This window comes from Arvicola amphibius, chromosome 4, assembly GCF_903992535.2.
Source record: "Arvicola amphibius chromosome 4, mArvAmp1.2, whole genome shotgun sequence".
NCBI lineage: Eukaryota > Metazoa > Chordata > Mammalia > Rodentia > Cricetidae > Arvicola > Arvicola amphibius.
Genome location: NC_052050.1, coordinates 62,766,500 through 62,778,231, shown reverse-complemented (window position 1 = coordinate 62,778,231; position 11,732 = coordinate 62,766,500). Strand labels below are relative to the sequence as shown.

Below are 11,732 nucleotides of genomic sequence, written 5' to 3'. Positions count from 1 at the left end.
CCACGTGGCAGGAGGAGAGAGCGAACCCTACAAGTTCAATGCCTGGGACCCCACGTGGCAGGAGGAGAGAGCGAACCCTACAAGTTCAATGCCTGGGACCCCACGTGGCAGAAGGAGAGAGCGAACCCTACAAGTTCAATGCCTGGGACCCCACGTGGCAGAAGGAGAGAGCGAACCCTACAAGTTCAATGCCTGGGACCCCACGTGGCAGAAGGAGAGAGCGAACCCTACAAGTTCAATGCCTGGGACCCCACGTGGCAGAAGGAGAGAGCGAACCCTACAAGTTCAATGCCTGGGACCCCACGTGGCAGAAGGAGAGAGCGAACCCTACAAGTTCAATGCCTGGGACCCCACATGGCAGAAGGAGAGAGCGAACCCTACAAGTTGTCCTCTGACTTTCACTCACGTGCCACAACCAGGTGTTCCTCAAATAAATAAAAAGTGCAACAGAACAACGCATTTCAAGGGCTGCTGTCTCCCCTGCCCCGGGCTGGATTTCTACAGGGGAAACACGGCCTCAGATGCATGGATATTACCTTAAAGTGCAGTCTGAAATGATTTTAAGATTGCAGAAAGATTCCAGTATCTGGCTGAGTCCTTTTACTCCTCTTGCATTGATGAGCAACGTAAAACTATCAAAGCCCAGGAACCAATGTTTATAAACACTGTAAAGTAATCTCCATGGCTTTTCCAAGTGTCACCAGCTGCCCCGCTGTTCTCTTTTGGGAGCCTCTTGATGCATAGTGAGCTAGCATCACGTGGCCAGCTAGCATCACGTGGCGAGCTAGCATCACGCCTCACATTGTCTTACCTCCTTGGTCTTGTGTAACCCTGGACCTTCTCTTGTCTTCCATGCCCTTACATTTTCCAAGGGCATACACATGGGATTTGCTGAACGTCGCTTAATTTGAGTCTGCCTGCTTCTTCACGGTTTGGATTTGGGCTGTGCATGCTGGACAGGAGTTCTGCGGCACACCGTGTTGGGGGCAGCTGCTCCACTTCTCCTACTGTCTTGACTTTTAATCACTACAGACTGGACATTTTGCTTTCTCCTATGGGTGTGAACACCCTTTAGGATTCTGGGAAGACCTTATTAAGTTGTCCAGACAGGCTGGACAGATTTTCACTTCCCTGGGTCCTGCAAGAGTCCACCGCCTTTTATGCCCACATAGCAAGTGCGGGCAGTGAAGGAGGGGTCAGCAACCGCTGCTCCTGGCACTTTATTGCCAGCAGACGGTGCCATTCCACACCTCTGCTATCGCCTCTCATCTCCAGTTCCCTGTAGAACACTGGTTTTTCTCTTGCTGTCTGTGTGTTTGTGACAAATATAACAAACGAAACAAACAACGCTGGTGTGTGTGTGTGTGTGTGTGTGTGGTGTGGTTGGAAGTGTGTGTGCTGCAGTGGGCAGGTGGAGTTGGTTCTCTCCTATTACTAACGAGATATTTCCACAGTATTTTTTTATTTTAATTTTGTGTGTGTGTGTGTGTGTGTGTGTGTGTGTGTGTGTGCGTGTACCTGTGTGCAAGGGCTTCGGGAAGCCAGAAGAGTATGTCACATGCCCTTGGGCTGCAGTTACAGGTGAGTGTAAGCTACATTGTCAGTGCTGGGCAAACACAGGCCCTCTACAAGAGCAGAAAGTGCTCTTAACTCCTGAGCAATCTCTCCAGCCTCATTAGGAAATTATTTTTATCAAGTAAGCAGGAGCTCTGCAGCTCAGGCCTCTGAATAAACGCAGCAGATTATCTATGTCCCCACGGTTGACAGCCTCAGGCAAGCTGAGATAGCTAAGGTCAGGAAGCTTCTCATCACACTGCTAGGGTATCTGTGCCTCTGCTTAGAGCACAGACCATGCAAACAATGGCAAAAACACCTCACTTCTCACTACTCATACAAGGCTTGCGTTATCTTTACCCAGACTCAAATACATATTAATGCAACACTTTTATTTGAATAAATTTAAATAAATAAGAATATAAAATACAGGTCTGCAAACATGTACTGTTAGTAACATAAATACTAATTTACATGACATGTTGGCATAGAATACATAAAACAGAGAATTGTGTTGGGGCCTGAGAGAGAATACAAAACTAAGTCATCATTGATTAGCGTCAAAGGTGTCACAAACAAAACCTGCAAAGGGTCCCGGTGACGTCACTATAGCTGGAAGAAGCAGGTCTCAGGCCTCACGGAGTGTGGTTCCTGGAAGCACTTGGCATGGACACCCTTCTGGCATTTCTCACAGCGGGTGTTGGTCTGTGAATGGCAGAGGGCACACCAGGGACTCTTGTCCTGATGGACAATCCAGTGTCCAATCATATCGAAGCGATTCTCAGTCTTTGCCCTCTGGCTCCACCTCCCCTGTGAGGAAGTGTCTGCTTTGCTCTCCAGATACAGGCGGGTCATGTTCCTGCCTAAGGTGAGGAGGTCCATGTATGTGTCCTGACAGCACAACCTGTGCAGCTACCACGCCCTGTTGAGGACCGCGTCAATAATGTAGCTGATGAAACTCAAGTACCACTTCATGGCGCGGATCTTCACCTTGTACTTGGCGATGTCCATCTGGTCAACCCCTCTGGCCCTCTCCCCATAGAGCTTCACTAGGGATGGCCAATGGCCCTGTGCCGGAGCTTTGGCTTCTCCCAGGTGGCAGCGGGTCAGCCTCACTGGCTCTACGCCCACCGCATTGCAGCAGATGTTCACCACGCGGCTGCTGAGCCAGCGGCACACAATGATCTCACGCTCATCCACCTTGTAGACAAATGAGCCCCTTTTCATTTTCCTCAGTTCTCTGGGATCCTGGAGAGGGCAACGCTCAGTTCTGTACTCACAAACAGTTCCTGTGGCCTTCACTCCTTTTTTTTTTTTTTCTCAAAATGGACATCAGTTTGACGCTTGTAAAGACCTTGTCAAAGAATATGTGGTATAGCCGGGGGCCATGAATCTGACCACCATATTGCCTCCTATATCCAAGCCCCGGTCTGGCTTGGTGAACAGGGAGCCCTGTGAAGGTGCAAACCGCACCAGGTAGCCTCTGCTGGTCGTTCCACACCAGATCTTATAGCCTAGACAGACCGACTTCCCGGAGTACAGCTGCTTGGATCCCCTGCACCCGAAGTATTCACAGATGGATTCACCAAAGCTGTAGAACTCTTCCGGGGGATCATGCTTCTGGAAGTTACAGTTCATACGGACCATGAGGAGCCTGACCTTGGCAAACTGATTGCTCTCATGAGTTCACTGCTTTCTGCAAAATGCAGAGGGTCAGCTCAAATCTGTCCCTTCTAATAGCATCAGCCACAAGGTGATGCTGAGAGTCAGGAGCTGTCTCCCAAAACATCCGCTTTGGGTAGGAGACGTACCCACTTAAAATCAAGATGCCCAAAGCACACTTCAGTTCCTGGGCTGTGAGATCGAGGGTGATATTTTTTTGTTGAGCATAACAGTTGGTTTCATTAACAATGAAACTAATTGTTCCGTCAAAAAAACAAAAACAAACACAAACAAACAAACAAACAAAAACAGTTCGAAGAGGCCTAAGAAACTCAGTTCCTTAGTTTTCAGGTCTTCTATACGGGATCTGAGCTGTCCAGCTACCAACGTCTGGCCGGATGTCTCTCTCGGTCCAAATACATCGAGGTTCTGCTGCTGCCTTCTGCCTTTTCTTGGCTGGTTGCAGATCTGGCTTGTCATAGTCCCCCTCCTCCTGGGGGTCTGAGTCCTCAGACATGACTGAAGCACGCAGCACCCGGCCAGACAGCTGGGTACCATTCTGGCCACGGTCTTCTTCACCAGAATCCTCATCAGTGAAGTCCCGGAGACACTATGTGTGTGTGTGTGTGTGTATGTGTGTGTGTGTGTGGGTGTGTGCAAAGAAAATCTCCTCCCTGTTGCTGCCAAACTCATCTCCCTCCAGAGCGCTCAGGACCTCCAGCAGCCTAGGCAACCTCATCTTTGAGTGTGCTCCTCTCCTGGAGGGGCCACCCCAGCAATGACAGAACAGTTAGAGAGATGTCACTCCATGGAAAAGTAACTCAGCTCCTTGTGGAGTTGGGCCCACCATGGGTAACATCACACTTGTGAGTCTTCCACATAAACAGAGCTGGCAGGATTGGAGGTAGTTTTACATCAAGGACACACAGCGGGGCCAGTGCCCACTTTCTACCGTGGTCCTCCCCTGACTGCCACGGCTCTTCTCCACTTTCTACCCTCTCCACTCCCTTCCTCCTTTATGCTTTCTGAACTGCTTAGTGAGGCCCACAGGATGAAGGGATAAAAAGTCACTAACGAGGGTTAACTGTGCTCCCACAAAGCCCTGTATTCATCTATTACCGTGAGTCTGAAGCCATGACAACCTGGGAAGAGAGGATGCCCTTACTCAGGGCCTAAGAGCCTGTAAGACAACAAAAGTCAGTATTTTAATAAGCAAAGCCATAGGCTCTTTACCATTTAAAAGGATTCTTGTTTAAGTTTCACCAACAAGAAGGAAATGGGTGGGACACACACAGGAAATAGTGTCAAATGGCTTTCCCATCTCAGAGCACAAAGCCAACATATATTCTAAATCAGTGTGGCTCAGATAAGTCTTTGCTGGTGGGGTGGGTGCTGTGGAACAATCTTTGCACACTCTAAATATGTATTGCTTTCATTGGTTAATAAAGAAGAGATTAGGTGGCAGAGCCAGACTAGGAGCATGCTGGATAGAAGAAGGGCGGAGTCTTGGACATCTCCAGCCAGATGAAGAGGAAACAGGACATGCAAGAGAGGTAAAAGCCACGATCCTCAGGGCGGTACATAGATTAGTAGAAATGGGTTAATTTAAGCTGTAAGAGTTAGTTCGTAATAAGCCTGAGCTATTGGTTGAGCATTTATCAATATTAAGTCTCTGTGTGTTTATTTTGGAGTCAGTGGTCCTGAAAAAGACTCTGCCTAAAGGTGGGGACAGAGTCAGCCCTGGGCATCAGCTCTGGTTTCTGATTACTAGGTACCTGTAGAATACCTCAGCCTCTTTAACTGCTGAAATACAAAATTTCCAGGGGCTGAAAAGATAGGTTAGGGCTTGCACAGGGCTGGTAACTTGAGTTTTGTCCCTGGGATGCACATGAAGGTAGGAGAGAACCTGACTCCACAAAGTCATTTTGACGGCCACACTGGCCTTGGCATTTACATACCAACCCACCCCCAGCACAATAACAATGTAACAAAAGTCTCCAGACATTCTGATGTGTTCCCTGGGATGGGGGCACAAAATCAGCTCTGATTTTCCGTGAAGATGGAACTGTTCCGCCTTAGAACTACCCAGTTTGGCAACCACAGGCCACAAGTGGCTACTCAGCACTTAAAATAAGGCTAAAAATGCTGAATTTTAAATTTAAACAGCCGCATATGGTCAGTGTACTAGACAACAAAATTCCAAATATATTAACAACTAATCGTGGGGGCTCAGCGGTTAAGAGCACTTGCTGCTCCTCCAGAGGACCTGAGTTTGGCTCCCAGTACTCAGGCCAGGCAGCTCACACTTGCTTGTAACTTCAGCTCCAAGGAATCGGATGCCCTCTTCTGGTTTCCAGAGTACTTCCATCCATATGGCATGGGCGCTCACACACACACACACACACACACACACACATACACACACACACACACGACAAATTTTAAAAAATTTTAAATGAATCTTGAAAAAACCAAAATTTTAAGCTTTTTATTTGTAAGTATTTTATTTTTGAGGCAAGGTCTCATGTGACCCAAGGTTGAACTTGAACTCACTTTGTAGTTTAGAGGTGCCTTGAACTTCCGATTCTTTTGTCTCTACCTCCCAGTGCTGGGATTACAAATATGTGTCGTGTTGTTAAACTTCTTTTTGTTTATTGAGACAGGGTCTCTCTCTAAAAGCCTGACTGACTTGGAACTCACAATGTAGACCAGGCTGATTGGAACACAGAGATCTGCTTGGCTCTGCTTCCTGAGTACTGGGATAAAAGGCTACCACACTTGGGAAAATTCTTAAACTTGTAAAGAATGAACGAAACCCAGTATAGGGGAGTTGTTTTTTTTTTTTTTTAAAGAATATAAAATTAAGCTGGGCAGTGGTGGCACATACCTTTAATCCCAGTACTCGGAAGGCAGAGACAGGTGGATCTCTGTGAGTCCAAGATCAATCTGGTCTACAGAGTGAGTTCCAGGACAGTCAGGGCTGTTACACAGAGAAACCCTGTCTCGAAAAACAAGCAAGCAAACAAACAAACAAAAGTAAAATTAAGAAAAAATAAACATCCTTGGCCTTCCTACAAATCTATAGTAGGGAGCCACTATGATAGCCCCGATGGTCCCTACCCTCCTGCTATCTGTGCCCTGGTGTGAGCAGGGGGACCGCAAGGCCTACTTCTGATAATCTGAATAGGCCCATGTGGTGAGATGTTACTTCTGAGAAGAGGCCAGAGAGACTGGCCTGCTATATTGCCTCTGTATGTCTGTCTTTACTTCTTGCTTTGAAGGAAGCCAGCTACCACAGCTAAGCTGTCCCATAAGAAAGGCCTATGGGACAAGAACCTAAATCTTGTCCCTAGCCAATAACCAGAGATAACCAAGGCCCTCACTCTAACACTGAACGGGGACCAGAAGCAGATAATGAGAAGCACGAGGCAAGAGGCTGCAAGGCCACTGAAGAATGAGGTGCGCTGACCGCACAAGCTGAACATCGAGCTCCTGACCATGCTCATATTTAAGGCAGGGTTGTCCGGCCTGGCATAGGACAATTCTTTGTGTGTGTTTTTGGGAGCCAGGAAGCTGTCTTGTCGGGTTTCAGGGTGCCCAGCATGTCCTGCACTTGCCACTAGAGGGCGGCAACACCCCAACAACAGCTGCTCAGACCCAGAGCAGCTCTCCCTCATCACACCGACAGAGAATCCTGACCTAGAGCGAGTACATCACAGAATGGATGTAATGGATACAACAGGAAAGGAACGAACCTCAGTCCCACAAGCCATTAATGATCTTGAAAATATACTACGGTCGGATATGATGTAAATAATTGCAGCCCTTGGAAGGCTAAACAGCGAGTTCAAAAAGCAAACGAACAACTACAAACAACCTCATACCTTTTACAAGGACCAAAATGTTAAGCAAAACCAGAATCATATACCCTGAAAATACACTCAGATCCACAGTGGAACCATCATGAAAATGATTAAGTAGAGCTTCAGAACTGAGCCTCTGTGTACTGGCTGCTTTTCTGTATCAACTCGACACAAGGTAGAGGCATCAGAGAGGAAGGAGCCCCAGATGAGGAAATGCCTTCATGAGATCCAGCTGTAAGGCATTTTCTAATTAGTGATCAATGTGGGAGGGCCCAGTCCATTGTGGGTGGGGCCATACCTGGGTAGGTGGTCCTGGTTTCTATAAGAAAGCAGGCTGAGCAAGCCAGAAGAAGTAAGCCAGTAACCAGCACTCCTCCATGGCCTCTGCATCAGCTCCTGCCTCTAGGATTCTGCCCTGTTTGAGTTCCTGTCCTGACTTCCTTTAGTGATAAACAGCAATGTGGAAATGTAAGCCTAATAAACCCTTTCCTCCCCAACTTGCTTTTTGGCCATGGTGTTTTGTCTCAGCAATAGAAACCCTGACTAAGACAGTCTAAGAGAAAGGTCCAATCATGGCAGCTCCTCCTTCCCCCCACTGCCCGGGCACTGGACTTTGGATCAGGATAAGTTTCTTTTGAAATGACATTTACTTATGCGGTAGGGAGGGAGTACACACCCATGGTGCACATGTGGAGGTCAGAGGTCAACTTTTGGGACTTGATTCTGTCCTTCCCCCATGTGGATCCTGGGAACCAGACTTGGTGGCAAGTGCCGGAACTCACTGAGCCATCTCACGGGCACAGAAGTTCATCTTCTGTTTCAGGACCCTTTCAGCCATTCCTTCTTCATATCCAGTTACATACTTTTCCCACACGGCACAGGGCACAGCACAGGGACATGTACGAGAAACCCGTGACCACACTGAGTTGCTGCGGCCCCACACAGCAGTGGGAAGGGCATGGCAGCCTGCTGAGAGACTTCACAAAGGCCGAAGATGACAAACATTTAAAGAGTCATATCCTCACAGTCTATGCCCTGTCAATCTCCTCGAGGTCCCCAGGAAAGTGTGTGCCCGAGTTACTCAAAGCCTGGCCAGCTGGCATTCTAATTCACTCTGGCCTCTGCCTGCTACCTCTGCTCTCCTGCCATCACACTTAAACTTCCTCCTGGCTTGCAAAAAAAAAAAAAAAAAAAAAAAAAACCAAAGCGCTCATACAAGTCCCCAGTAGCCCCAGCTCCTCTGAGCATCCTGTCCCACTCCCCAGCACACACACATGAGCCTGGAGAAAATGTGGACTATGGAGCCACCAGTGAGGAGCTGTGCAGCGTTGACGAGTTATTGGCCTTATTGGGGCAAACAGGATCACTTAGGTACCCACTTTTGCTGGGCTGTGGAAACAGGGAGTCTGTGTGTGATGGAGGACCACGGGCCTGGCTTCACGGTGTAGGTGATTGCTTCAGATCCCAGCCTCTCCCAAGCAACGACAGAAGTCAAGAGTGCTCTGGAAGCTGAGTTTGCCACACGCTCTGGCATCACATCCTGAACAGACTGAAGGTTCTTTAACAACCTCTCCTCCCTGTCATAACTTTCTCTGGATAGACAGCCACATGTTTACCTTAAACACCGATGAAGAGGCGCTTTAGGGTGAGCTTGGTAAAAGATACCTGACCTTTTCCCCACTTCTCGTCGTGTTTGGGACAGGGAGTGTGTCCCGCCTTCTAGTCACGGCTCACGCCTTTTCCTCTGCTGTGCCCAAGGCAGGCCCCATTTACTTATCAACACGCTGCCTGACAAGCCCCAACCAGCCATTCTGCCACAGCCTGTCCCGGACACCTGCCCAGGCACAGTTGAAGCAGGCTGGAGAGCGAGAGCCCTGTAGGTTTGGGAGGGACACCTGGTCTAGCCTTACAAATGTGTTTGTTCTCAGGTTTGGTGGACAGAGCCACAAACGGTTATCCCAGATGGAGGCCCCAAGTAAATGAGAAGACTAGAGGAAGGAGTCTTTAAAGATTGGGGGAGGCAATGGAAGGGAGAGGTAGAATCCTGCAAACACGCTATCATGAAGGGCAGGGGAAGACAGGCCAACAGGGTAGGGACAGAATTGTTCCAAGACCCCGTGGCCATGCTTAACTGCTGAGGCTTGAAACCTGGAGCCTCAGGGACCATTCTGCAGGGTCTTGGGGAAAGGGAAATGAGCAACTGTGCTGTTTGATACATAAGCTTCTCCAAGGAGACAAGGGCATCATCATAACGTGATTAGACCCCCTGACAACGAATCCTTAAGACGAGTAGGGATCTAAATAAGGCCTATACAGGTGTGTTGTTCTGTTAATAAGATGGTAATTTAGTGGAGAATGAAGTAATCTGGATTAGTTAAAGATAGTTTTTTTTTATTTAAAAAAACTTGTTTTGCAACTTTTTTTTAAATTGTGAAAATAACTTAAAATAAAATATTATTTTAAGACTGGGACTAGAGATCAATTAGTAGATTGCTTGCCTAGCATGCACAAAGCCATGGATTCCATCCCCAGCAGTGAATAAACCAGGCTTGGAGGCAAAGTTCTGTAATCCCAGAATTCAGGAGGCGAAACAGAAGGATCAGAAGTTTAAGGTCACCCTGAGTTGCATAAGGAATCTGAAGTCAGCCTGAGAGCTAACAAACACAACAATAACAAAAAAATAATAATTTTAAGGTATTTTATGCCATCAATTATATTTTTTACTATCATTTACAAATAAGAAAGAACTAGCTCAAGCCGGGCGGTGGTGGCGCACGCCTTTAATACCAGCACTCGGGAGGCAGAGGCAGGCGGATCTCTGAGTTCGAGGCCAGCCTGGTCTACAAGAGCTAGTTCCAGGACAGGCTCTAGAAACTACAGGGAAACCCTGTCTCGAAAAACCAAAAAAAAGAACTAGCTGGGTGTTGGCGCACACCTTTAACCCCAGCACTCAAGAGGCAGAGGCAGTGGATCTCTGTGAGTTTGAGGCCAGCCTGGTCTCAGAGTGAGTTTCAGTTTGGCCAGTGCTGTTACATAGAGAAACCCTGTTTCAAAAAAAAAACAAACAAACAAACAAAAAAAACAAACAAACCCAACCCCTCAAAAAATTAAAACAAAGAAACAAAAACGAAAAAGGTAAAGAAAGAACCACGACATAATTGAAACTAGAAAAACAAAAGTGTAAAACCCTGAAAGAAGCTCCAGGGCTTCAAATGGCCATTCTAACAGTTCAGAAGTTCACTGAGTTGTACAGACTGTAGAACTGGGCTAGTGTTTATTGAGTGTGAATTTTTTTGTGGATTTATTACAATAAAGTGAGTTTTATTTATAAAAGCATTTTGTAAATACAAATGCTTCAACCCTAAGCCATGTTCAAGAGTGTTCAAGAGAGCTTTGGTTGACATAAGCACCTTCCCTTTTAAAAACTTGCTGTATAAAAGGCACTAGGTACAGTAGCACCAGCCCTTAGGAGATCGAAGCAGGAGATTGATGAGATTTCCACCTCGGCTAGCAGGTGAGACCCAGTCTCAAAACAATAACAGAAAAAGGCAGGCAACGAGGACCCTCGGCTATGGAAAATCAGACTCACACTAAGCCTGATATGTCTGGCCTCACCCTTACAGGACGTAACTTAAGACATACTCTCCATCCATTATCCTGACCCGGGCTCCATTCATCCTTCCTTCACCAGAACCGTCCAGACCCCGCTCACTTTAGGTAGTGTCTCAGCCTGACCCCGCCTACTCGCCACACCCCCAATCAAGTCAGAAGCTTCCAACCCGCCCAGAACCAATTCATTCTCGCCAGACTGCGCCCCCAGCCAGCCGTTCCCACCCATCATCCCACCCCATCTCAGCCCGCCCAGCCTACACCACGCCCCACCCACCCTTGCCGGATCGCAAGGATTCCACCGTCCCCGCCATCGACCTCGCCCCCACAGGTCGTCCCCGCGACCTGGCTCCGCCCCTGCTCAGTTGGCCCCGCCCTCAGACCTGTGGCTGCAGCGTCCCCTGGCGGCACTCGGAGCTCAGCCTTCGCCGGCCCATTGCCCTGGTGTGAGTCCAGTCTGCCCACGGTCCACGCACAAGCAATGACGGCGAACGGCATGGGCGCTGCTGGGGAACGCATCAGGCCTGCCGCTACCGCTGCACTAAAGCCAGAAGCTTGCCTGCAGCGCTGACCTGGCGGCTCAGACCGCAGCCGTGATAGCTACAACATTTGGGCCCACCTCTACGCCATGCCCCCGCTAGACCACGCCCTCAGGACAGTCTAGTCTCCTACCCTAGCCATCCTCGACTAGCGAGAGCACAGGCCTTCCAGGTGCCTGGAGAGAGGATTGAAAGTGCCTCTGCGACCGGGGGCTACTTGCGGTGCTGGCCCAGTAGCTTCCTCAGCTTTGAATACTATAGCTTAGGCAATGATGCTCACACGTAGACTCATACTGCCTACAGCATCACCTGGGGAAATGGCGGAACTGTGGATCCTGGACCTCCCTCACACTTCGGACCTGGGAGTATCAGCAGTCTGAGCCTTGCAAGGCTTGGAGGTGATTGTGAAGAAAGCGAATGTAGACCGCTATTGGCGGGTTTCTCAATCCCCATACTCAAAACGTTCATGCTTGGATAATTATTCCCTGTAAGCTGTTCTCTTCAT

At 48.4% G+C, this 11,732-nt stretch overlaps 1 protein-coding gene across 1 annotated transcript; it reads right to left on the bottom strand.

Moving 5' to 3' along the window:
- Positions 1-2,160: 2,160 nt before the first annotated feature.
- Positions 2,161-11,186, bottom strand: Pgbd2 (piggyBac transposable element derived 2). The gene is given in 8 exon segments (XM_042054889.1): positions 2,161-2,871; positions 2,873-2,943; positions 2,946-3,235; positions 3,237-3,491; positions 3,524-3,577; positions 3,579-3,974; positions 8,459-8,671; positions 10,966-11,186. Coding segments are annotated over 8 exon segments (2,211 nt in total).
- Between the last annotated feature and the right edge of the window lie 546 nt (positions 11,187-11,732).